Source organism: Lissotriton vulgaris, chromosome 7 (assembly GCF_964263255.1).
Source record: "Lissotriton vulgaris chromosome 7, aLisVul1.2, whole genome shotgun sequence".
NCBI classification, from domain to species: Eukaryota; Metazoa; Chordata; class Amphibia; order Caudata; family Salamandridae; genus Lissotriton; species Lissotriton vulgaris.
Genome location: NC_141695.1, coordinates 856,203,125 through 856,231,099, shown reverse-complemented (window position 1 = coordinate 856,231,099; position 27,975 = coordinate 856,203,125). Strand labels below are relative to the sequence as shown.

The window sequence follows — 27,975 nt, the reverse complement described above, 5'->3', positions numbered from 1 at the left end:
GGGTTAATTGTGATCCCAATCCGAGCCTGCCTCTGGGATATTATGGCTACACTTTGAACTATATTGGTAAAACTCTCAGGAAGTTGGCACAGTTCTGGTACCAGCTATCAAGGCTCAATTCTCCGTCCGAGTCACGGTGCTTGTGAAACAGACACGTCTTACTCAGTCGCACACCGCTCCCAGCCATGTGGGTACAGCTCTGTGCAGCCTGGCCTAGCTGTGGGAAGGAAGACAAAGAAACTCATGCTGCTCGGGTCTGTCTGGGGCAGGCTGGCTCGCTGCTGTGCGGCTGCCCCTGCTCTTCACAGCTCGCCTGGCTGGCACAGGCCTCGTGCGGCTTGGCAGAAAGCATCGCTCTCGGGAGAGAGGCCCAGCACCCGAGCTGTCTGACATGTCTTCCACAACACAACCCCTAGAGAAATGTTTGCTTTACAGCTTCGAACAGGTGTGAAGTCTTTATTCAAGGGGGCTATCACGGGCATGGAGGCTGTGGGGGCAGAGAGCGAAGGAATCAAGAGAAGCTAGAAATGATGGGCGAGAAAAGTGAGGCGGGAGGTGAGAGAGCGGAAGAAAATGGGACTAACATGAGGAGGAGAGAAAAAAAGCAAAACAGAATTTGGTGACGTAAAGGGCAGATGGCCATAGAGAGGTGGCGAGGAAGTTGGAGCGTAAGTGGAAAAGAAGGGTCAAATCAACCAAGAAAGGGGAGGGGAGGGGGATTGGTGAGCCGAGAGAGGCAGAGCAAAGAAAATGAGAGAATGCGAGAGCGAACCGGTTCGAGGGGCAGAGAAAGGGATGGGCAGGGTGGAGAAAGGGGAAGAATGTAGAATGCAGTAGGATAAAAAGAAAGTGACGAAAGCAGGCGGCGGGAAGGGGAAGGACGGGCCATAGGAAAGCAACACACAAGGGCAGGAGGGAAAGGACAGTGGGAAAGTCTGAGTCCCGTTAGGAACAGAGCAGAGGGAAATAGAAGGCGGGAGGGTGAGGAAAAGAGGCGGAAGTAAACACAGCGCAGCCGGGCCACGGAGGCGGCGGGGTGAGCAGCAGGCTGGGCGAAGGCGGGATGCACGAGTTTAACACATGTTTCCAGTTGGGCTTGGCCCGGGGCCTCCAGCAGTAGCGTGGCTCTGTGTACAGCGAGACAGCGGGAAGTGCTGAGCAGGAAACCCTCCTGGCTGGGCTCCGCAGCCACGAGCACAAAGGCCGGTCCAGGCTGTGTGCGCGACAGAGGTAAGTGCTGCGCAGGAAGCCCCAGAACCCCCGGGCGCTTTCTTTGATCACAAAGAAAGCCCCACTAGTGAAAAGTTTCTCTTTTCGCGGAGTCTGTTGTTCCCGTCCTGCCTTCGAAGCACGAAGTCGAGCAGGAAGCCTCCCAGGGCAGGGCCGAGGCTCAATTCAGCTACTGGAAAGTGTGACAGAACAGGCGGATCCCGAGTCTGCCATCACGCAGCGCGCGAGCTGCAGCATCCCCGCCCCTCCCGTCGATCTATTGCCACCACCTAATCCTGTATGCTGACCCGGGGCCAGACAAGGTAAGGATGCGCCGGGTCACGTTGCAGCCCCTAGCTGCTGTGGCGTCTGGTTTTCCCGTGTCTCGGGCGTAGAGATTGTGAGACTTGTGGCCAGGGGGGATGGGACCGAAAATAGGACCTGTAACGTAACCAAAATAAATGTGGCCTTCATTGGTGAATTAGAGATCTGAAAATGTGGACCCTGCAAAATGGGGCAGTTTTGAACTTGTAAAGGTACTCGGTATAAGTGTTTTGCAAGTTATGGAAAACTGCATGGATTATTTTAATATCGGGGAAATTGATAGTAAAAAAAGGCCCAGCAGACCATAAAACAGCCCACAAATAGTTTAAAAAAAAGTCCACAAACCCGTCAGACCAGTCTGTCAGCCACCCCTGATTGCCCTTTAGGCCAGTTCAACCCAGTGTATGCCCGTAACCTTCATCGCTGCCATAGCGTTCTCACCCAATGCAGGCTCCTGTCTGCTGCGGCTCCTTGCCCTCTGGCAGGCTCATGTTGTGAGGATACCAGTATCACTTGCTAGGTTTGTGCGTTTGTGGTTTGCAAGTCTCTGTGAGGTGGCCAACTTTCCATTATCACTTCCCAGGACATTTTGCGCCTTATTCACAAACGGCAGAAAAACACTGAAAAGTGCCTGCTTTCGTTTACAGAGCTAGAAAACATCACGGAAGACATGTCAAATAACATCCCCACCTTCAGTCTTTCTGTACCAGAGGGCGCTTTACCCATGAGCAGAGATCTGTCGCCGGCTTGGACAGGGGATCCCGAACTCCTTGTCTCACAAGCCAGGGATACACGTGGAGAGCCAACCCTTTCTTCAGTCTCACTGACCACAACGGCAAGGCATTTCCAGGAGCATTGTTTTCAAACTTCTGCTGTTGCCAAAACCACCTGTATAAGATCCTACATAAGATTTCACATCACAGAGAAAAATAGCAAGGGGGTTGATGAAGTCCTGGCACCAGACCCTTTGGTCTAGGCCTCAAGCTGAATGGGGACCCCAGATTTAGACACTTGTTACTTTTTTTTACATTTGATAAAGCTAGGGCTTCAATGCTTGTAAGTGACCCAGGCCTCTTTGGAAATACCACAAGGGTCAGAGCGCAGCGGCTCAAATGGTGTTATAATAGTCGAGATATGAAAGACCCCATAAAACATGCAAAGGTATCATAATGTGAATTATAAAGCATGTTTTATTACCAAGAGACGCTCTTAACATTTATGCAATTTAAAGATTGCACACACACATATACAAAGCATCTTCATCTATAACATTGTTTCCTAATTCATGAGAAGCTTCAAAAAGATTTGTATCTGAAGCTTTGAAGTTTGGTAAAGAGTGATTAGGTCAACCTACGATTAGTTGCAAGGAATTGGTGCTTTACATGAGCTACGTAACTGATGCCCTCAGATATCTCTTCTATTTATTTTCACTTGGATATATCTTGAAGCAACATTTGTCAAGTCAAGTCAGAATTTATATAGCGCGCTACATACCCAGCGGGTCTCAAGGCGCTTGAGGAAGGGGGGGGGGGGGAGTTTACTTATCGAATATCCAGGTTTTAAGCTGTTTTCTGAAGGCTAGGTGGTTTTGAGTGAGGCAGAGGTGGATGGGAAGGGAATTCCAGGTTTTGGCCGCTAAATAGGAGAAGGATCTTCCCCCCCATGGTGGCTTTGTGGATGCGCGGACGGCGGCGAGGGCTTGGTTGGACGAACGCAGCTGGCGGGTGGGGGTGTAAAAGGAAAGGCGCGTGTTGAGACAATCTGGTCCAAGTTCGTAGAGGGCTTTGTGTGCGTGGGTGAGGAGACGGAACGTTATCCTTTTGTTGACGGGAAGCCAGTGCAGGTCTTTCAGGTGACCGGAAATGTGGTCTTTGCGAGGGATGTCTAGTATGAGTCTGGCTGAAGCATTTTGGATGCGTTGGAGTTTTTTCTGCAGTTTTGCGGTGGTACCGGCGTAAAGGGTGTTTCCGTAGTCCAGACGGCTTGTAATCAGTGCGTGGGTGACCGTTTTTAGGTTTTGCCTGGCGAAAAGATGCGCTCTGCGCATCTTTTTCGCGCAGGCGAAAACCTCTTGAGATGTATACGGGAGACAGGAACGGCCTCCGTCTTTCATTGGCTAGCTCCATAAATGGAGGCTAGCCATTGGAAGACGGGCATGTCTGTCAATGCCGGACCAGATTCGGGGGCGTTCCCGAGAATTTTTGGCTTTTGGCTACGTCACGCAACGTCAGCCAAAAGCCGGGAACGCCCCAGAATCTGTTCCGGCATTGCCGGCACCCGCCTTCCTGCTCCGGCCGTCGTCAGCGTCTCTCCTCACCCTTTCCCGCCCCCTCCCGCTTGTTTCCTGATGCCCGCCTTCCTGCTCCGGCCGTCGTCAGCGTCTCTCCTCCCCCTTTACCGCCCCCTCCCGCTTGTTTCCTGATGCCCGCCTTCCTGCTCCGGCCGTCGTCAGCGTCTCTCCTCCCCCTTTTCCGCCCCCTCCCGCTTGTTTCCTGATGCCCGCCTTCCTGCTCCGGCCGTCGTCAGCGTCTCTCCTCCCCATTTCCCGCCCCCTCCCGCTTGTTTCCTGATGCTGGCCTCGCAATGGCGGCACCGGCCGAAGATGCCAGAACAAGTTGTTTGGAGCAGAATATACTGGATATAGGTAGCGCTTTTGGTTTATCACGTCCCCAGATTACATGCAATGACAGTTCCACAATTTACGTGAAGTGTTGGCCATAATGATTATGTAAAGTGCAGGCCCTCTAGTTACGTCAAGTGCAGATGCCACCATTTATGTGGGCGTTTGGGGTCCATAAGCTATTTGAAGTGCATTTTGGTCCGGTTTAAAAGTATTGGGCCCACATGTTCTGCAAAGGGCATTCTCATGGCTCATACTAAGGACCTACAAGAAGCTAATTTGGAGTGAGTGTCCAAGGGATTATACAAAGCACCAGTTCCACATATTATGCATATCTTCAGTCCTTTAAAGTAGGTGAAGTGTCAAGAACGCAGAGTTCAAGCTCTGAACTTAACTTGCGTTTTTTAGGTCCGGCATTTGCCAAAACCTTTTGGTTTCCTTAAAATTACAAGTATTCTAAAGTGGCATTTTGTGGCAGAGGAGTACTAAATTATGTAGCAGCGTTGACTAAATAATGCAGCAAAAAAAGCACACTATGCAGTGTGGTGCAACACATTTTGAAGCAGTATTTCTTCACTATATTCACACATGCTGGCACTCTACAGTCGTTAAACCTAGCCTAATCAGGGAATGAAAGTAGGTACTGCCAGCTGGACACAGCCAACGGGAGCTACTATACACAAAATAAAAATGTATTTTACCTTTAACAAATATTCTCTAGGCTTCGCATCTTCTATGCATTTACAAGCTTCAATTAGTCCCCGTTGTCAGGCTAAGACCCCCAGTACTCTGTTGCATTGCAGCAGTAATGGTAAAATCCCACTTCCTGATGGACCACCATCAGTGCTTAATTTGTAAAAGATTGAGTGCCGGTGCCCAAAGGTCTGCTCAGAAGCCCGCAGCCGGTGCTGCTTTAAACAGCTGTTTGAACACTTTGTCTGGACTCCTGAGCACTCTGTTTACTGGCAGTGCACCACCCAAAATCAGGTTCACCTGTAGCAAAGTGCCTGTCTCTGAAGTGCTTGAGGTTTGCAGGCCTGCAGTGTGCGCTGCACTGTGCAGCAGGAAGCAAGCCAGGCTCAAAGCTTTGAAGACTTCTAAGAGCATTATGGCGTCATCCAACCACATGCAGCCAGTGCTTATTTTGTAAAAGAATCAGTGCGGGCTCCCAAAGCTCTGCTCGGATGTCTGTGGCCTGCGCTATTAAATGTGGTACACCAATCACCAAGGCTTCGTAGTGTTAAATCCAGCTCATGCCTCTCTAATCCACCACGTGGCACTCCCGCCCCCTGTATCTTAGTCAGTATTTGTAAAGTGCAACTCTTGCAGGTTCCTGCTTTATCCCTTTGCAATGTTTTTCTTTCTTTCTTTCTCTTCCTCCTTCTTTCCTTTTTGTGTATTTTCCCCTCTCTTGCTCTCAGTAAATGTCTGATGCAAGAAAATAAGTGCTGGTCTGCAAAAATGAGAGCCTGTGGGCCCCACCGCCAACCACTGGTTCAAATTAAGCATAGCATGCAGCAGAAACATAAATGACAAAATACATAAATGGTGTCCTGCAACCAGTATTTGAACGGCTTCTCCCCAGAACCGCAGAAGTGAATCGACTTCAATGGGGAACACCCACTCCTTAGCTCCAAGCAGTCAGTTTAACTTTAAAAGGAACCTTGTTAGACAAATACCGACATCTTTTAAAGAATCTCATCATTCATGAAGAGGGGCAAGAGATTAAGCTATTGCCATTGTAAATGACAATGCCATTTATTTATGTTTACAAAAAACATAAATAAAAATAATGTCAAGAGCAATGCCAATAGCTCTAACTTTAACAAAGGCAAAACCATTGCATTGTAAATGCTTGTTCTTGTTTCGGTGGGGATCCAGCGAAAAGTTTTTTTGAGCATGCGTAGGATGTTGAAGCATGATGATGAGACGGCGTTGACTTGTCTGGTCATCGAGAGTGAAGAGTCCAGGATGATGCCCAGGTTCCGTGCGTGGTCCGTCGGTATGAGGGCTTTTCCTAGGGCCGTTGGCCACCAAGAGTCGTCCCAGGCGGAAGGGGATGCACCTAAGATGAGGACTTCCGTTTTGTCCGAGTTTAGTTTCAGACGGCTGTGCTTCATCCACTCGGCTACTTCTTTCATCCCTTCATGTAGGTTGGTTTTGGCGGTGATTGGGTCTTTGGTGAGTGAGAGGATCAGCTGAGTGTCATCAGCGTAGGAGATGATGTTGAGGTTGTGTTGACGTGCGATGGTTGCGAGGGGGCTCATGTAGACGTTGAAGAGGGTGGGGCTGAGTGATGACCCTTGCGGGACGCCGCAGATGACTTCGGAGGCCTCTGATTTAAAATGGGGGAGGCGGACTCTCTGAGTTCTTCCAGCGAGGAACGAGATGATCCAGTCCAATGCTTTTCCTTGAATTCCGATGTTTCTGAGGCGTTGTATCAGGGTGCTATGGCAGACTGTGTCGAAGGCTGCGGAGAGGTCAAGGAGGATGAGGGCGACTGTGTCTCCGTTGTCCAGTAGTGTTCGAATGTCGTCTGTTGCTGCGATGAGGGCGGTCTCGGTGCTGTGTTTGGCTCAGAAGCCAGACTGTGAGGAGTCGAGTGATTTGTTGGTTTCGAGGAAGGCGGCGAGCTGATTGTTGATGGCTTTCTCAATGACTTTGGCAGGGAATGGGAGGAGCGAGATGGGGCGGTAGTTTTGAGTTCGGTGGGGTCAGCTGTGGGTTTCTTCAGATGGGGGCTGAGTTCGGCGTGTTTCCAGCATTCTGGGAATGTGGCGGAGTTGAGGGAGTAGTTGATGACGTCTCGGAAATGGGGTGCGATAATGGAGTTTGCTTTGTTGAAGATGTGATGGGGGCATGGGTCAGTAGGGGATCCTGAGTGGATGGAGTTCATCAGGTGGATGGTGTCTTCTGTGGTGATTGGGTTCCAGTTGAAAAGGTTATTCGGAGGAGGTGCAGGTTCGAAGGTGAGTGGGGTGGACTGGTTTACGGGTTGGTTGTCAAAGCTGTTATGAATGTCGGCGATTTTGTCATGGAAGAATGAGGCGAGGGAGTCGCAGAGGACTTGAGAGGGGGTGATGTCGTTTGAGATGGCGGTGGGGTTGGTGAATTCTTTGATGATGTTGAAAAGTTCCTTGCAGTTGCGAGCGTTGTTGTCTAGTCGGTCTTTGAGGGCTGATTTCTTGGCTGTCCGGATTAGTTGGTGGTGTTTGCGGGTGGCGTTTTTGAAGGCGGCTTGGGTGATAGTGTTTGGGTCTTTTTTCCAAGTTTTCTCAAGGGAGCGACAGAGCTTCTTGGATTTCTTAAGGTCATCGTTGAACCAGGAGGCGTTCTTGCTTCCTTGCTTGATTTGATGTTTTTTCAAGGGTGCTAGTTTGTCGGCGGTTTGGGTTAGCCATTGTGTGAGGTTGACGGTGGCTTGGTTAGGGTTTATTGAATAGGCAGGGGGTTTTTGAAGAAGCGAAGTGGAGATCTGGTCGATGGTGATTTTGTTCCAATTTCTTCGCAGAGTTGGTTGAGGGTGGTTGTGGATCGTGGTCTTGTTGTAAATGAAGTGGATGCAACTGTGGTCCGTCCAGTGGAGGGGTGTGGTGTGAGTGAAGGAGATATGCTTGCTGGAAGTGAAGATAGGGTCGAGTGTGTGTCCTGCATAGTGTGTGGGGGTGTTGACAAGTTGTTTGAGTCCGAGATTGGCGAGATTGTCCAGAAGGGTGGTAGTGTTACTGTTGTTGCTCTTTTCCAGATGGAAATTGAGGTCTCCCAGTAGAATGTATTCTTCCGAGGGGAGGGCGTGTGGGGTGATGAAGTCAGTGATGTCCTCGCTGAATTTTGTACGGGGTCCTGGTGGCCTGTAGAGGAGGGTGCCTCTGAGTGTGGTCTTGGAGACTATTTATTTCGAAAGTCTATGGCCTGATATTACATGTAATATGGGACATGAAAAAGCATTTGAGTACCAAACCCACTATTTCTTGAACTCTTTGCCGACACAAATTCCTCTACCAGGGAAATGCTGAAATAAAGAGTGAAGTTTTGAGAACCCATTTAAGGCTCTGTGTGCTCTACCAAACTAGCGGAATGCCTCATATCTATTGATCAAGGGGGATGTCTGATCTCTCAGCCCATTGGATGATGAGGATGTCCACCAACTGCACACAAAAAACAGCATTGAGTGTTGAGCCTGATAGCCCCCTTCACCATCAGGATTGAGAGATTCCCATACCTCTCTACTTTTTTCTCCACAAGTCAATTGAAAGTTGACATTTTCCCGGGCAAGAAAATCAGACACACTTAGGTCAACAGTGCCCAGTCATTTTGTGGGCTGGGAAGTTAGAAAGATCTTTGGTAACCAGAGATGGGACATCCTTTGGTCTCAGGGATTGGAAACCTCCAAAATGAAGAATGCTTGGGCACCGCCTTAGCTTTAAAAAGTCACCTGCCCTTTGCATGGTAATGTTATACCCTGGCTTGGTCATGAGAGAATGGTGGGCTCCTTCACTAGGAGGACATACATCTCTGGGCTGACAGTAATACACCTGTTTAAGGATAAGAGAAATCTCTCACCGCCACGAAGGCTCAAATTGAAAACCCAAACCCCCGAGCTAGAAGAGTTTTGGCTCCTCTTCTGGGCCAGATGTATCCACAATGCCCATCTGTGCTCTCAGTCCTATTTCTAAACTACTTCCTTGGTCTAAGGCAAATTAGCAAACTGTCTCTCCATGGTCTTTGTTGAAATCCAACGTGTGTTTCTACTCTAACCCTCCATGGTTTTGGCGTGTTCTTAGATGTGTTTTCACACTACACTGTTGCCGCCGAATGCATGTTTCTGCAGTACTCCTCTGCCGTCTCAGGTCGGTTTATGTTGCAGCTCTGTTTCTCTGAAGTGTTTGAAAACTCTCCCCTGTTACCTCTTTTTACCTCACTGCATTTCTGTGGAGAGCCATTGCTACAGTAAGGCCTTAGTAGGCAGCTGTCCTAAACAAGTCCCCATAGATGGCAGCAAGATTACAACAGATGGACTCAACACAGGCCTTGTTGCCTGGGGACAGCAAGTGCCTTAAGTATGCTTTTGCCTGGGACTCTGAAACTCCTTGCACAAGGTGTTTCCACGGAGAGGGCCAGGAGTGGGAACAAATAAAAACCGTTCACTGTTCTTTGCAGTGGATTGAAAATGTGGATGAAAATGGTTCTGGTCTGTGCTGCAGTAAGTTCTAAAAATAGGATATGCTACAAAAAAGTTCTTCGGCCTTCTATCCATTAGTCATACATACTGAGAGTATTGTCGGTGTGTAAAAATCTTTTAAATTGTGCAATTCGTTCGATCTGTATTCATAATGTTTTAAAATGTTGGTCACCTTGTTAATATTAACTGTGGTAGGAACCTGTAACAATAAAACCTTATAGCAAGTGGGTTTGATTTTAGGAAAATTATATTGAATATATTGTAAATTGGAATGCTTTAAGTAAATTGGCAGCCATGGACTTGCATTGTTGTGAAACCAGACACATCCTTAATTTGTAGTAGTCAAATCGAGAACACACCTGATTGTTCATTGATTGTGTGTAAACAGGCGTCCATGTGCTCAGCAATAAAGTATATACAATAATACCACATGGTGAATTACAAATCAATGGAAAGTGTTCCAAACAGCATTGCAACAGATGCAATTTGGTACCGAAATAGGTGGCAGCGAAAGAATGTTGTTCACTTTTATAGTTCAATTTCATTTCCACCCTGTTATCTATATTTTTTTCTCTGACCTACCAGGGAAACTAGGTTGCTGGTGAGTGACCAAAGTCCCCGATTTGAACAAAGCAAATGTTCATTTTTTCCACCTTGCCAATAATTTGAAACTTCTATTCTTCTATTCTTTGATAAAATAACACTCCAAGCTAAATGTAAATGTACAGGAATTTATATAGCGCAAATCACCAACCGGTCTCTAAGCGCTTGCTTAGGGAACCCGTCCTGGAATTCCCCTGCGAGATAACCCCGGCAGGGTATCAACAGGTGAAAGCCAGACATCCCGCCGCGAGGGGCCATTGTGGAGATTAAGCAAGCTATTGCCCAGAGTCGCAGAGTGTGAACACGTGAATCGAGTAGGCACCGGAGCGAGAATTGTCGAGTCCGTGGACATTTTAGGACTCAAGACCCCGCCGAGCCGGGAATTGAACCCTGGTACCGGGCTGACCTCTGCTTCCAGGTCTGCCTCCTCTAACCAGTGAGCCACACTTCTCCTAATGATAGCCCCAGGGCTTTAAGGGTGATGAAAAAACTGGGGGGTCTCTCAAAGGGGCGTGGCCATTGCAATTAAGGGTGTGAATTAAAAAAACGTAAGCTAAAAATCTGTGTTTAGCATATTGTGCTGCCCGACTTGTATTTTGCCTTTTGTCATTGCATCCATATGATACAACACGTAACATTATATCTACAACAAGCCAGGACTCTTGGCTTAGTCAATGGCTGTTAGTTACATAAGATAAATAAGCAGCCACTATGGCTTGTACATAATATTGAAAAAGCTTCCACTTAAATCCCCGCTGGCACCACCAGATTGTTGCTGGCCCTGATTTTCCAACAGAGATGGGAAAATGACTCTCTTTGAAGGATTTCCCTTCTCCTACAACGCTCACCTGGCATGACATCATGCCATCACTTCTCCACTTGTGAGCAGTGTGAGCATGCGCACATCGATGTGCCTGCTGTCACTGCAGTGGGGGAAAAAAACAGACCGCCTGTGCCAGGGCACAGACCAGATCCCGATAGAGACCCGTTTCGAGGCCCCCTTTAAAAAACTGCCGTGCTCAGCACCGTTGAGACCCGGCCCATTTAAAGCCCTGGATGGCCCCCTTCTGCCCTTGGTGTGTAACATGCTGGCCTGAGCCAGCAGAGGCCCTTGCTCTTCCTGCCTACAAGTGTCTGCAAGTGTCTGTTCACTGTATTTAAATATCCTGGCTGCTTGGTGGGGAACATTTTGCTGAAACTGAATGCTGCATGGGCCACCATGTTGTTGCAGCATATGTGGCACTCTTTTTGTTCTGTGGAAAGAAACTCCCAAAAGCTGGGGATTATAGGGACAGATAAACTTAAAATGCCACTAAAGTGATGCACAAAGAGGGTTGCTCCTTCACATGGACATCAGGCTCCGCTTCTTATTTTCTCGATGGGGGCACCATGTTTCCCATGGATGTACCTGGCAGGAAAATCAGTGGTGGAAGTCCTGCCCCAAACAGAGTGGTCATCCCCACCTTGACCCCATAGCCATTGGGTCATGTGTTGAGCAACTTACTAACTCTTGAAACCCCACAGCCATTTCGATGGTGTGTGGTGCTTTTGTGTGCAGGTTTGATTCTATGTATATGGACATGGTTAGTCTTGTTTTTACCTGAATTGTCGGAAGTCATTACCAATTCAGGTAGATACATCTGTGAAGATTGATATGTGCATTTAGCAGCTTGGAGCACGTGCCAGACATAATTGACTTGTTAAGGGCAACAGTGCAACTTTAAACCATAGTAGCTGTTGGCTGTTTGATGGATGTTTCATTGTTTTATGAACAGTGGACGCCATTGTAAGCTATATAAGGCCCAAATATGTCATGCTTCTAAGCTGTGTGGGAAATGTGTACATTTCTCTGATTATTGTGTTCCTTTTCGGTGCTGTATTATTTATTACGGTTGGTACTGTTGTGAGATGAATGATATGAAAATATATGCAATATCTGTACCAACATAATTTGGATATTATCATATCATATCATTATCACAAGAGTCATGTTTTGTTTGAAATCTAGTGCATTTAAACATGTCTAAATCTGGTGGTGGATACATCCTTAGTATGACTGACCATCAAGTTGTATCAAAGGAAGGGGTTTAAGAGAGATGTGAAGACTGAATGGTAGAAAAGAGAGGAAAGAGTGAAATGTTGGGTAACATGGAAGAGGGAAACGACATTGATTTGGAAGTAGATTTGGATAGTTCACATTTCCGTCATAGCATCTCATTTTCATTGATCCCTCTGTATTCTTTTCAGATGCCTCAGGAACAGTATGCGCACAGGAATAACATCCCGGGTTCTGAGGGACCGCAGGTCTACAAGGTGGGGATTTATGGCTGGCGGAAGAGATGCCTATACTTCTTTGTGCTCCTCCTCATGATACTCATTCTGGTGAATTTGGCAATGACCATCTGGATCCTCAAAGTCATGAATTTCACAATTGTAAGTACAGTGTGGCTGTTTTCGTATGCAACAACAGAGTTCAGGCAGCACTGTTGGCTTGTTCTGTTATTCCCATTCATATATTGCCTATCACCATTGTTATGATATCAAAGGGCATTCTTAATCTGGGCGCTGTTCCGCGTGGACCTGGAAGGTCATAAACAAGTCTGAAGGGACCGTCCTTTAATAGCATGTTGTTTTGTTGGTGTATGGTTGCATGTGTTGTTGGAGCGATTCTACAATGTGGAATTTCAGAATTGTTCTGGAAGTTACTTTGAAAGTAGAGTTAATTAAATTTAGTAATATCTTATTGATGTCAAATTAGAGTTCATTACCACAGTACAAGAAAAGTGACACCAAAAACACTTTTCACTGCCTCACAGTTTGATTGTAACAACTTTACACATGGAAACAACTCACCTATCCATTACTATATATCTTGAGAGTGATTTTACCTTGCTGCACAAATGTAATACCTTGAATCCTGGTATTGGTTAAATACATTTGTTATGCACAAGAAAATGTCATGGCATGAACCATGTAGGCAGATGCTCATGGGAAATTCCATGGCATAAACCTTATATGCAGATGCACAGAGTATTTATACAATTGATATCTGGAACTCCCTGACTGCAGAAATTATACTGATTCCATCAACAGAGTCCTTCAAAAGGGAAGTGAAATCTTTACTTATGAGTACTTCTCTGTGCTTAAAGCTCAGTCTCAGCCGTTCTTGTTGGCATCGCTGCCTACACATGGTATTTTGCAATGACATGGCTCTGATATCCTCCATTAGTTTGTCCTTACGTTCCTGTTACTACTGTTGCATACTACTGTTACTGTATATTACTCTTGCTTTGCCACTATTGTCTGTCTCACCGCTTGTGTAAAGCCATTTAATACCCGCTTGGGTCATGTTCGATCTATACCAATCATTGTCAAATAAAAAATTGATCACCATTGTTGAAGGAGGGAAGTGATATCAATACTTACTTGAGGTTTTGCCTCTCATTAGTCATGGCACCCCCTCACACTTCACAATGGTATTAATTAGCATATTACTCTCTGCACCGGTATGTTTTGGTTGGCTGTGTTGTTTCTCTCAGATAGTTGAGTAGGATCAATGTTTCTGGTTGGCATCCCACTCCACTCGGCTGGCTGGCTGGCATCCCACTCCCTGGTCCAAAGTCTGACTCTCCATTGTATAAAAATTGTTAGGATGTACACACCATGTTAGTTTCCCTTGCAAGATATTGCTCGTGAATGAGAGATTTAATGTTAGGCTATAACTTGCCAAGTCCTTTTGATTCGGCAGATGATTTACTGTTGCGTGTTGTCATACACGAGGTACTTTTCAGTTGCAGATTGCGCTCTTTATGATATCTGGTATCTCCATACCGTATGGGGAGAAGTTGTATTTTATTACAGAAGCTGAACATGGTTTCGTCGGTATAGCTGGAACTTAACCTTTACCATCCAGTATAGGCCGTTGTTCAGGGCTCAGTGCTGAAAATGAGAAGATTGATTGGATGGGAGTTGGTTGATTCGGGTCACAGGGTGAAAATTCCATTATTTTGCATATATCTTCTTGAACATTGAAAATGTATTTTCAACGAATGTCACCAGGTTCTCACAGTGTTGTTTTGAATTAAGAGTCTCCTTCAGATTTTCGGGACAAGTTACTTCTCTAAAAACTCTCAAAGAGCTCTCTACTTTGGTTTGAGGCATGATTAATTAGAGTAGCATTTTTACTGACACATGTATTTATTTGCATATTGTAAACATGAAAGCAGGCAGTCTGTATCAAAAAGAGTACTACAACATGCAGAGAATAATAGAAAAAAATGGATAAAAAGGAGAGTGCTCCATGCATGCTATGCATAATACACCATTGGCAGTCATACAATAGAAACGAGCTGCATGCACATTATTTTAACCAAGCAACAGGTCCAGCAAGTCAAACTATGAGAACAACATAATTAGTGTAGACTAATGAGCTTTCATTATCTCTCTTTTGCGTTCTGATCCTCAAACAAGTGAGCTTCACAAACTACTTTATAAGCTGCTTTCCCGAAGGCCTTTCCCGAAGATCTTGTTTTCTTAAAGTTTGGATGGTTTGTACCTTGTTAATTCTTTTTTAACTGAGAAATAGTAAGAGGTGGATCTGATAGTATACTTTGAAATTGTAATGCGTTCCAATGAAATGAATTAAGTGCAGCGTTACTGAAAAAAGCAACACTTGCATTTTTAAGTCTTAACTATCATAGAATGGAAGCTGGCTTTATTGTCACTCTTATTTGCTTTCGTCTTACTTACTGAATTTTCTTCTCTCATCATTCCATCTTGTGTTTGTCCCTCCCCTGGAGCATAACCTTGTTACCATATTTTTTTAGGTCAAGCCTTGGCAGCGCATGCGATGCTCTGCGAGGCATGCTGTATTAAGGTATGGACGTGAAGCTCCGCCACCTGGCTGCTCAGTTTTTTCATTTGCTTGTGTCATTGTACATTGTATTTTTTTTTTTATTAATTTTATTTCCGCAATCAGTTGTATATTGAACAAGATACAAAATAGAGGGCAAAAGTAAAGAAAATATATACATCAACATATCCAATTAGAATATGCAGTAACATAAATATTGCCCAATAGTGACAAAATTAAAAAGAGCAAAAAGACATTACAGAGTCAGATCCATTTTGAAATAAAAGCCCATACATTTTGCCCGAATATTTTCTTTTTTTGTCCTTTGGATCTATAAATCGCCATTTCTAATTGGTATATAGAAAGAAATTTTAATTGCCAGTGATTAAATACTGGTGGCTCAGAATCTAGCCAACGAGAAGTAGTGATGCAGAAACGGTAAATTGACATACAAATAAATAAAAATCCTTCTTCAGCTGCTGACCTTTTTCCAATTTGGTTTGTTTGGAGACCAGGAATAATCATTTCAGCAGTCAATCGTATATCAATGCCCAGACTATTATTTAAGAAAAATTCAACATCCGTAATGAATTGAGAAAGTTTCGGGCAATTAAAAAACATATGTATGGAATCAGCAGCTACATAATCACATCGTTTACACTTGTCACCATTTCTAACTTTCCATTTTGCCAACTGAGCAGGAGAATAATATAAATCAAAAATAGCCATAAAATGTTGGCTTTGTAGCGAGCCATTAAATAACATCCTTATTGATAAGTCAATTGCTCTGGATATATCAACATTTACTAATTCGAGTTTCCACTGCCATTTGCTCTCAACCAAACACAAATCATCTTTAATTTGATTTATCATCATTTGATATACTATACCAATTTTTTTTTACCCTTCTACTAGTTTCCAGAATGTTAATTTTAGTCATTGATGAATTATCAAGGAGACCCTTAGATTCCAGGAAGCTCCATACTTGAAGATATTTAAAGAAATCATTTCTAGGTAAATTATATTCCTGTTGTAAAAAAGAAAAAGAAGCAGCCTGACTAACTTGATAAAGGTCTCCTAGTGACCGGATCCCCGGTGAATGCCATCCACTCATGACTTGATCTTTAAAAATCTCAGGAAGCATACCGTTATTCAAAACCGGAGAGTAGTAATTTAAATCACCACATTGAAGAATTTTCTTTGTAATTTGCTTCCAGAGTACCAAAGCCATTATCATAATTTTAAATTTCGTCTTTTTATAATAGCTAGGCTCTAGTATTTTTACTAACCATTGATGAGCTTTCTCCCCTAATAACATTTCATAAATCGATGGGGTAACCAACTCTTCCAATCTAATGTCTGGAAAAATTAGTATGCCCATATGTCTAAGTAAGATAGCCCAATAGTATAACCGAAAATTGGGAATCCCCCAGCCGCCCTTCGTTCTTGGGAGTGTGCACCATTTCAGGGCCCTTCTGGATCGATGGTATCCCCAAAGAAACCTGGAAGACATTCTATCAATTTTAGAAAAATAAAAAGATGAAAACAGAAGATGTATGGTGCGGAATAAATAAAAAAATTTAGGAAAGATCATAATTTTTAATATATTAGTACGGCCATAAAGTGAAAAATGTAGATTATTTAGCCTTTCCAAAGTTCGATTTGCAGATTTTAACACCGGCTCTATATTAAGACGCACTATGTCATCCACTTCAGGAGATAGTATGATCCCGAGATAGTGTGCCTCTGGTGCAAAGACTATATCGTTAGGCCGGCCCTTTTCTGAGTGGATTAACTGCGTTTTTGTGATGTTTAACTTATATCCTGAAAGACCTCCAAATTCATTAGGTAAATCAATTATTTTAGATAGAACCCCCCAGATGTCCGAAGTGGTGATAGCGACATCATCAGCGTACGCGAATACTTTAAATTCGTTTTATAGCATACCTCCTTTTCCAACTTATTAAGGTAAGGTTCTATATACAAAGCAAACAACAAGGGGGAGCAAGGACAACCTTGCCTTGTCCCCCTTGTTATCATAAAATTCTCAGATAATGTGTCTGTTAACCGAATAGCGGCCTTCGGGTGAAGATAGAGTGCTTTTATTGCCTCTATATCTTCCTTAAGAAATCCCTTCCAGACCACAGGAACCCCCAGGCGACCCTGTCGAACGCTTTTTCAGCATCCAACAGGGCCACCGCAACCTGGGATTCCGTGGCCTGCGCCCAGTCTAGAAGTTATATAATTTTCTTAACATGGTCTGTAGTATCTTGCTTCGAGATAAATCCATGTTGTCTCACTGAGACAAGAGTCGGCATAAAATCATTCAGTCTATTTGCGAGTATTTTGGAAAAAATCTTGCTATCAGCAGTAATAAGAGAAATGGGTCTGTATGACCCTAACTCGTCATCAGCCTTCCCTTTCTTTTTTAAAATAACTATGGTAGCTAACGACCATGAGTCGGGGGGATTACCTAAAAAGTCTTGTGGAATACTTTAAGCATTTCGGGCTTGAGATCGTTCCGGAATACACGATAAAATTCTAAGGGCACATTGTCTGGTCCCATTGCCTTCACATCGGCGAAGCCCAGAATTGCTACCTCGATTTCCTCCCATGCAATAGGAGCAGACCATGTACTTTTCTGCTCTTCTGATAATCCAGCATTATCTATACTTTCCAGATATTGTGAGGTCTTTATTCCAATATCCACAACATCGTCAGGCTGATGGTATAAAGACTGATAAAACTCCCTAAATGCTTCTAGTATCTCTCCTTTAGAGGTCCTGATAATCCCATTTAAATCTCGGATTTTTAAAATTTCATTGAGTGCTGCCTTTTGCCGTAATCTCTGGGCTAATATTTTACCCGTTTGTTCACTTAATTCGTAACTTTCTGTTTTATATTGCCTAAACTTACACGCAACCTGGTCCGCTCTATGGGAGTAGACTATGCTGCGTTTGATAGGCAGATCTACTTGGGCTTCTTCAATATGTCGACTGGATTTAATATTTTCTGCTAGTTTTATCTCTGCCTTCAAAACAGTATCACAATCACTTTTAAACTTATTTCGTTTGTTTTTTTGCTGGAAATTCGAGTAATTAAGAGTTCCCCCCCTGATTATAGATTTAAATGTATCCCAGTCAATTGGAACAGAAGCAGTATTGTTATTAGTCTGAAAGAACTCTTGAATAATTTTAGTCATATACTGCAAATAATCATCCTCGAATAATAAATTCCTTTGAAACGACCATTTCATTTTAGAACCTTCTATAACAGAAGATAGTCTAATATCTAATAACAGTAAATTATGGTCTGACAGCAGTTTGGGGAGAATTTCGACTCTCTATTTTATCAATGAGATATTGAGAAACAAAAAAGTAATCAAGACGAACAAATTTCCGATGGGGGCAGAAAAAAAACTATATCCAGGATCCTCTGGGCATAAGGTATGCCAAACATCCATGAGCCCGTTATCCTGCACTAAATTACGAAGAGCTCTATAGATCCGAGGTTTATATCCCAAATATTCCTTGCTTTGCTTAATATCACACTCGGCTTCAATGTGAATATTTAAATCCCCGCAAAGAATAATAGGTTGGCTCCATAAGGCAAGCTCTAGGTTCAAAAAGTTCAACAGCTCAGAATCGTCTAGGTTTGGACCGTATATAGTACAAATCGTAAACTTAGTTTGAGATATCTGAAGTTCTACCAATCCCCATCGCCCCCAATTATCTGCTGAAGTTTTGAGACATACCCCTAGACCTCGCTGCATAAAAATATCAACTCCCCTCTTGATCCCTGTTTGATTGGAACATATTAGCAAATCTAGCCCAAGATTTTTTAACCAGTCCCTTTTTTCCCAGGCGACTTGTGTTTCCTGTAAACAAAGGATATCTATATGCAGCAATTGTATAATTTTAGCCAAAATTCCTTTTTTTTTGCATCGTTAAGGCTGTTAACATTTAGCGTGCAAAACTTTACTTTCCTATCCATTTTGTAAATAAAAAATACACAAGAACAGCATTACGACTTTCTTTTTCATTTTCATACCGTATCTAGTGAAAGAATTCGAATTCCAAAACAAATTAAAGCGAGCCCCAACGAGCCCATGCTCAATAACATCTGTTGCTGATTTACACCCTCCCCACCACCATCACACCCCCACAACCCCCTCTTCGCCAGCTCCCCACCCCCACTCCTTCCCCTCCTCCCTCCCCAACCCACCATATGAGGCACAAAGACTATCAGTCCCTGGGAACACAGAGTGCCCACCCCCCCTCCATTCCGAGGTCAGAAAAAAAAGGATATCTATGACAATAAACCGTCTTAACCTAGCCATCATTAATGAACTGATATTACTGATAATTACGTATAGAACATAGAGATACAAGGAAAAAAAATCATCTTTTAAATTCATAATTTTTTTCATAATGTGGTTAGGTATTCTTTTGCCGCAATTTCAGAGAAATTTCTTTTTGTTTGACCCTTCACAATACCTTTTAGTTTAGCCGGATTTTGCATATATACTACAGCACCCTTTTCCTGAAATCCAGCAATCAGCTGCCTAAGGTGCCACCGTTTAGATACAGTTGCCTGGCAAAAATCAGGCCTGATGAAAAAATTACACCCCTTGGCAGATCGTTTCTTGTCTGGTCTTGCCAGACCAAAGACAGCTTCCCTGGCCAAAAATTTGTTGAATCTAACCAATATTGCTCTTGGATGATCACCTACTTTTTGCCTGGCTTTATTATTTGAGAATGGAAAACGATGCGCTCGCTCGATTACTACAGCCCAGTCCCATGATGTAAGTTCTGGGAATGCCTCGGAGAACAGTTCACAGACAAAATTCCGTATATCAGATACCCCTAGATTTTCCGGGATCCCCAAGACTCGCAGATTATTTCTCCGAGATTGATTTTCTAACTCTGTGAGCTTAAGACTGATGTCATCCCGTTGCGCTTTAACAGAAGAGAGTTCTAATTTCTGTGCAGCAACTTCATCCTCAAGAGTAGATTCTTGTCTTGGCCTCATGGAAATGTCAGTACATATTTTCGTAATACGCCTAACAGCGTTGTGTACCTTACGACAGGTAGCTTGAGTGCGGGCAGTCTCAGTCTTTGTCTCAGATCTATGTGAGATCATCGTCTGATAGATCATAGTTAATGTCACTTCCTGATCAGACTCCTCACGTTGTGCATGCTCTCCTAAAGAGCTGGGCTGACACGCTGTCTCGAATAAAGGATTTAGGATCACTGGGTTTATTTCTCACACCCTGTGATTTTCTGGCTCTGTGTTTCTTGACCATGATAGCTGACCCTGGAGAAATCCCACTAAACCTAGATTCCTCATCCAGGCTGCTATCACCTGGATAATCAGCCCAGTCTCTATCAGTGCTTTCATTTGACGTATGATCCGACATTAAAAAAATGTATCAGTAATTTCTTGTGAGTCAGTAAAGTCTTGACCAGGGAGTTTAATTGCCTCCGTCACAGATATCGCTCCTGAATTGATAGACATTCCACCCAAACTTTCATTAGCTACACCAGAATGTACTCCGGAAACTACAGTTCCCATAATGCCATTTCCTGCAATTTCGGACTCAGGCTCGGACTCAGGCGTTTGCACTACTTCATATGTTTCAGGTGGATTAGTCAAAGCCTCTTGAGAGAATTCCTCCTGGATTGTGGTGATCACAGTGCTGTAACCATTAATTACAGAATCCGGGTCTGAGTCAGAGGCTACAGTTACAGTTTCAGCACGCTGAATCTGCACATTTTTAATTGACTGCTTCTCAAACAGAGCTGGTACAGTTTGAGCTAACAAATTATTTTTATTAACACGCTCACTACCTCTTTTATGGCTCAATGACTGCTGCATTGTAACTGACTCACTAGCTATCTGAGTGTCCTGCACGGAGCCAGCAGCTTCTGAATCCATAACGCCCTCAGCCATCACTAGGGTCTTCGTTTTTACACTCCTAGTAACGGGCGTTTTCAGAGGATTTGGAGGCTTTGGAGGCATATTACACCAACTGTCTGAAGTAGCGCCCTATAAAGATCTACGCAGAAGGAAGAAGAAACGCCAAGCCTGAATCGGTCCACGTAGCATTCCGGAGAATAGCAGTAACAGATGCACCATCGGGAGGCGGGTCCGCGAAACGCCGATATTGAAACGCCAGCACCAGGAAGAAAGCGCTCACTGAACTCTGCTTGCGGCAAAATTCCTTCGGTAGTTTAATGTTCAGCATTAGAGAGCATCAGGAACATTCATCCGGATCATACGTTTTTTGGCACAGGGTGACTCTTTTTTCCTTCCATTTCTGACCGGGAGTGGAGGGACCAGCAACTCACACCGCCGACTTAGCGGCCACCATCTTGCCCCCACTACAGAGCCTTCAACCCCATTGTACATTGTAAACTGGCTTTTCATTAGGCAATAGGCTTAGTAGTTCCTCCTTAGTGCCACCTTTTCCCATTTTGTACCTTCCTGTTAGACTTGGCTGTCTCTAGTTGGCAGAGGTATACACTTCTGACAAATAGGGCTCACCTCCTCTAGTTAGGGCAAGGGGATCACACACTTAGACAACCCCTGCTCACCCCCTTGGTAGCTCGGCAAAGCAGACAGGCTTATCTCAGAGGCAGTGCGTTAAGCATTTATGACCACATACAGTAATAAAGTGAATACACTACAAATGGACACGACACAGTAGTATTATAAAAATAAGGATGTTTATATAAGGCTTAGCACAAGACCAAATAACGACAAAAATATACCACAATCTTAATAAATACTCTTGGAAGGAAAAACAATAGTTCAAGTGTAGTTTCTTCTTAGCACAAAGTCTTTAGTAACAAAAGCAACTCTTCTTCTTTAAATCACAGTTCTTGGCAACAATGTAACCCACACGGGAGTCACACGACGTTGAGGCAAAGTTAATCCAAAGGTTCGGCGTCGACCGCGAGGAGCGCTAAGTCGAGCCCGGAGTCGCACAGACCCCCACAACACAGTACCTTGGAAAAGCGAAGCACACGATGATCAGCGGCGTCGAGATGTCCGGCGTCGCGTCTTCGGCATCGATCGGGCCTCGGAGTCAGGGCGAACTGCAGTGGTGTCGACAGATGTCAGGCAGGAGCAGCGCTCACGAGGAGAAGCAGGATACGGCGTCGTCGTCGATGTCGATGATGTTGCAAGAGTGAGCAGCACTCACGGCGTCGAGAGGGCTCGGGGTCGATGCGTTCAGCGGCACCGTCGACACGGGGTCACTTGGAGCTGGAGCCGAACTCGCTACTCACTGGCGTCGCTACTGGCGTCGATCGGGCCCGGCGGCAGGCGTCGAAGATGCGGGACACGGGAGCTGCACTCACGATGTCGAGCTGGATTCATCGGCGCCCGTCGGCGTCGAGATTGCTGGATTCTTCAGAGGTGCTGGATTTTCAGGTTCCAGCAACAAGCACTTTTAGTAAATAAATGAAGTCCTTTGACCCTGTGACTTCAACAGGAGGCTGGCACTCTTCCAACCCTTGGAGATTTTCCTTAGCAAAGCTTGAGAGTACACACACAGTTCCTCTCTCCTGGTTCCTTGGCAAAAATAAAGAAGTGACTGCAGGATTCCCCCCAGCAAACAGCACACTGGCAGAAGGGGTAGGCAAGTCCTTGGATCAGCAGGCTTCTTGTCCTTGGTTCAGGTTACCTTGTCAGAAGTGATCTAAATTCTTGGTTCAGGGGTCCGTCTCTTATGCCCCTTTTCTGCTTTGATCCCTTTGTCCATGCAGGGGAATTCCCTTCATCCTGGGTTTGTTGTGGGTGTAGCCAGGCCGAGGCACCTGGCCTATTCACTGTGCAGGGCAGGGTCCCCAGACGCCCAGCAGGAGGTGAAGCCAGTATTGTCACTGGCAGGAGCAGAGCCATCAGTCGCCCGGCAGGAGGTGGAGCCAGCATTGTGTCAGGCAGGGCAGGGTATCGGGAGCTACTCTTCCCCTACTCTCATTGCAAATGCCTCACTCACCCCGCACTGACTCATTCAGACCTCTGGAGCCACCCAGCTCCTGTCACACAAACACCAAACCAGCAGAAACCGGTAATAGTTAGACAAGAAAATAGCCACTTTCTAAAAGTGCTATTTTCAAACCCAGAGTCCAAAAACCATCCACACAAACGGATGCGTTATTAAACCCTGAGTTCAGGGATACCAAACTCGACATTGTACCATGCTCCCCGAGCCAGCTAGGATTATAGCTCTTAATAACCCTGGCAGCACATTCTAACTTATGGAGAGCAGGTAACCTTACAATAGTGAACAACGAATATGGCTGTAATTCACTATTAGGACATGCCAACCTAGTCAGGCTTGTCCTACCTTATGCTTACAATGCACCCTGCCCTTGGGCCTACCATAGGGATGACTAACATGACGTTAAGGGAAGGTTTAGGGACTGGCAAGTAGGTGTACTTGCGCAGTCTGCATGACAGTACCAGACTGCACGTAGGTCTAGCAATGGCAGACCTTTAGACATACTTTTACTAGGCCGCTCTTGTGGGTGGCACAACATGTGCTGCAAGCCCATGAGCAGCATTTGTTTTTACAAGCCCTGGCACTCCTGGTGCACTAGACTAGGGACTGACAGTAAACCAAATAAGCCAAACATGGAATTCAATCAATACAGCAATTTTACATAGGGAGCACTTGCACTGTGGCACTGATCAGCAGTGGCACAGTGCCCAAAGCAATATACCAGCAAAAACATCGTAAACAGAGGCGGCAAACAGAAAAAATGGAGGAGAGACTCAGGCCAATGATGTCAGGTCTAACACTTACCATGAGGACATCCCCTGTTACATGTGTTGTTGCTCGGTAGGCTTTAATTACAACCTCCAAACACAATTTTCTCAAGGAGCTTTGTCCTGCCTGCTTTTGCCAAAGCAAACACAAGGAGATGATAGACGAAGAGCTGAAACCTTTCAGACACTCACCCCCAGTCACAGATCTGGGTTGAATCCATCATCATTCTTTAGGTCACTTCACCACCTCATTTCAGACCAGGCTATATGCAAATCAGTCTTGACCTTGTGCCTCATGGGAACATTCCAGCCCGAACTGCCAATCCAGGTCTTCCCTGAACTCGAAACAAGCATTCTGGGACCAGTTTCTGGGTAACACCCTTCATCAGCCAGGCTAGCTTGAATCCAGAGGCAAAGTGAGCAAGGGACCCATGTCTGGGCATACCCAGCCAACTTAGGGCGAACAAAGCAAACACAAGGAGATGATGGATGGAGAGAGGAAACTTTTCAGACACTCATCCCCAGTCACAGATCTGGGTTGAATCCATCATCATTCTTTAGCTCACTTTGTCACCTTAGTTCAGACCCAGCTATATGCAAGACAGTCTTGACCCTGTGCCTGCTCTTGCTGGCAGTAAAAGGCAGGACACACTCTCTCCTAAGGCAGTTGCAATGCAATAGGTCTTGCATTTGCGAGAGTTTAAGCTATTGGCATTGTAAATGCCCTTTATCTATTTTTTTAACCCCTTGTGCACTGCCCAAGTGTTCGTGCTGTGCGGGCGAATTAAAGAGTGGGCGGGGTTCGGACGGTTCCCGGCCATCCTCTGCACATTCCCACCATTACATCAGACAGCCGGGGGCCATCCGTAGCACGCAAGGGGTTAAAATACATAAATAAAAGGCATTGTCATTTAGAATATCAATAGCTCAAATTCTTGTAAATGTAAGAACTATTGCATTGCAAATGCTTGTTTTATTGACTGACTTGTGTTCTTCCACAGCTCACTTTTAGAGACATACTTTTTTTCTTTAGGTTGAGCCTAGCAGCAGCGCGCATGCGCTGCTCCTTCTGCGAGGCATGCTGTAATAGGGTATGTAGTGGAAGCCCCGCCCACTCTCCGCCCATATTTTTCATTGACTTGTTTCATTGTTCTTCTTAATATCTGGCCTCTGATTCGTAGAAAGGCTTGTAAGTCCCTCCTTGGTACCGCCTTGTCTCCTTTATTCACCACCCTTAACGACTGGACCTTTTACTTGGCTTGTTACAGATTCTGCCTATTGAGTGGGTGAGCACTATTTTATTTATTGACACTGGGGACAATGGCGGGTGCTTTTTGTTTTTGTATCTGCATGCTGAGCCCGTGCCCGCTTTAGGTACACCGATTCCAGTTTTTTTTGTTTTGCTAACTTTAATTCTAACCGTGGCACCCGCTTAAGGGACTCCAACCTTCTTGGTTGCAGTTTAAAAAAAAACTGTTATACAGAGCCCGGCACCCGCTTAAGGGACACTGCGCTCTGTTATTTATTTTTATTTTTTTAATACTGAGTGCTGTGTCCCTATAGCGGGCGCCACGCTTCTCTTTTTAAAAAATGTTCATAATAAGTGTGGCACCCGTTTCAGGGACACCACGCTGAACCAGGAGCAGCTTCGGCCAGTCCGCGCTTGCCTCCTCTTTTGGCACCCTCCCTCCCTCGCATGAGGGGCAGAGCTTAACGGCAATCTAAGGGAGTGAAAAGAAGCCTTTACAATGGAAAGGGTCTCGCATTGACGTAAGTTTGAGCTATTGGCATTGTAAATAAAAATGCCTTTTATTTATGTTTAGGTTTTTAAAGCATTAAAAAAGGCATTGTCATTTGCAATGCCAATAGCTGAAATTCAGTAAATGCGAGACCTATGGCATTGCAAATGCTTGTGTTGGTTCAGCACTCCATCCGAGTGCATGTGTTTTCCATCACCCCCCTGAGTCCTTCCTCCCACCAACTGTCCAACCTCAATCTTTATGATACTCTTTCCTTCATGTCTGCTCGCTTTCCCTAAAGTGCTTTGCCCCCCTGTTCTCCATGTTGCTCTCTCACTCGAGTTCTTCTCCCTCATGCTCGTGTGTCCCGTACACCCTTGTGTGCAGCTTTTCCTCTCCTCTCTCACCATTTTTCTATCTTCTCTATTTTTCTACTTGCCCTTGCCCACTCCCCAATTGCTTCCCACCCTGACTTAGTCCTCTCACATGCTGCTCCGTACCCCCATCAGTCCTTCTATTTTTAAATATTTTAAAAAAAAAACATTTTGAGGGTGCTGCGGCAAACTGTTGCACGCTCTTGCATCTTACTAATAGGAGCTTTTTCCCTTCTCAAATTTCATTTTTTTAAATTTACTGATCCTGCATGCGTGCACTTGTGAAATGGCACAACTTGCGTCTGCACCATCAGGCCTTTTTATCTTTTGGCCGATGCTGCTCAGTTTTCGTAAATATGCTTTTTTTCCCAATGCTGTACAGGATTTCTACATAGATTGACAAAGCCAATAGGTCCATAGATGATGCCTATTGTCATTGCCAGTCCTTGTTTTATTTGAAAAATATAGAACAAATTTAAGAATAAAAATAAAACCAATTATCAACATACATTAAATACAATTCCAGCAGTGACACTAAACATATGTAATCCTAGTACATAGCACTTTACCCCAAACCCTTAACTCTATACCCAAGACCCTTAACTCAATTTCCTCTACCCTATACTCTTAACCCTTTCAACTTAACCATAAAAACTAAATAAACCCATATACCCTTAACCGTATTCTCTTTATGCACTCTTAACAAAATATCCAAACATCTTAATCCCAGCCCATAAGCCCTTAAACCTATATCCTCTAACCTTTGACCTCTGAACCATAATTTGTATAGCCCTAATCCTTAGCCTATACATGAAGCATCCCTAACCCCATGTACATACCCCCTATACCACAGCTCCAATCCTTAGTGTGTAATTTGTACACCTCAAATACTTAAATTTATACCCCAAAAACTGAAATCTGTACCCTTAACCACTAACGCCAAACACCATATATCTGTACTTGTTTCCCTTAACCTTAAACCACTAATCCATAAACCCTTAACCGTATTTACCAAGCCCATAACACTGTGACCCTTAAAACTACATTCCAAAACCTCACTTTAACTTTACATATCATCCCAATCCTCAACCCAATTACTTTAACCTGTATAACCCACACCCTATACTATACTTATAAATACTGATGCTTAATCACTGCATTACTTTTGCATTGTCCTGACATCAGTATATTTTGGGAATAAGCACGTTGCGAAGTGTTCCTATTACAAAGTGATTTATTTTTAGAAGTAATAATTTTGAAGTGTTGTTTTTAGAAGTATTATTTTTGAAGTATTGTTTGGTTTCACTGACTGAATATCGTCAGCTAAAATATCCCCATACCACAATATTGAGTTTTAAATATCAAAGTCAAAAATATCGACATCCTATATTATTAATGGTAAGTACAAAAATATCGAAAAAAATATTGGTGTCAAAAATATAGTTGTACAAAATATAATTTTTACATCCCTCTCTCTCTCTCTCTCTCTCTGTCTCTCTCTCGCTCTCTCTCTCTCTCTCTATATATGTGCCCGAAACGCGTCTGATGGCAGCTTTTTACCCACACGCTGCACAATAAATACTAGCAGTTGGATATCAAACCTCGCCTTGGCGTGCGGATTGTGCTGTCTGTGTGCCTTTCTGTGCAGCAAGCACTTGTGAAGATGGGCTGGATGTGTATATATACATATATATATATATATATATATATATATATATATATATATATATATATATATATCCAACATCAAAGGTCGCCTGCTGTAGGAAGAGCATAACACTCGGTATTCAATAGCCCAACTCTTTAATGAAGGAAATGATGTGGCAGAACAGCTCAGTCCAGCATAAGATTAGCCCAACGCGTTTCGTGATACTCATCACTTCTTCTGGGGCTCCTGGCTTGTTGACTGGTCGAAACAGCAGTTTACGCGGCATCGCGTTTTTGTAATTGTTCCCGCCCCAGTGGGCGTGGCCACCCCCGTGGCCTGTGGTAGTTGTAGTGCCTTGCCGCTGCCCTTCTGTAAGTCAAAGATTGCCAAAATTAAAATCACAGTGGATTGCGGTGCCAAGCTGCCACATAACACACCAATTGCTTGCTCCTTCAGAAAAAGGCACCCAATGTCCTTACGTGAAAGCGCCAGGTGACGCCACCACAGGACTGCCCGCAAAGGCAGCCGGGCTCAATTCCCGCGGCTCAGGCAAGCCGCAAAACATCCAACATCAAAGGTCGCCTGCTGTAGGAAGAGCCCAACACTCGGTATTCAATAGCCCAACTCTTTAATGAAGGAAATGATG

General features: G+C 44.5%; 1 protein-coding gene across 6 annotated transcripts in view; it reads left to right on the top strand.

Moving 5' to 3' along the window:
- The window catches only part of SGCD (sarcoglycan delta), a 1,117,370-nt gene that overhangs the window by 659,917 nt on the left and 429,478 nt on the right, over positions 1 to 27,975 (top strand). For 4 of the 6 annotated variants that reach the window (XM_086931235.1, XM_086931238.1, XM_086931236.1 and 1 more), the window contains one exon: positions 12,186 to 12,371. In XM_086931235.1, coding sequence (XP_086787361.1) covers positions 12,186 to 12,371 — 186 coding nt within the window. Of the gene's footprint in view, positions 1 to 1,016; positions 1,533 to 12,185; positions 12,372 to 27,975 lie in introns of those variants that run through there. The other 2 variants (XM_086931239.1, XM_086931240.1) reach the window with 2 other exon arrangements.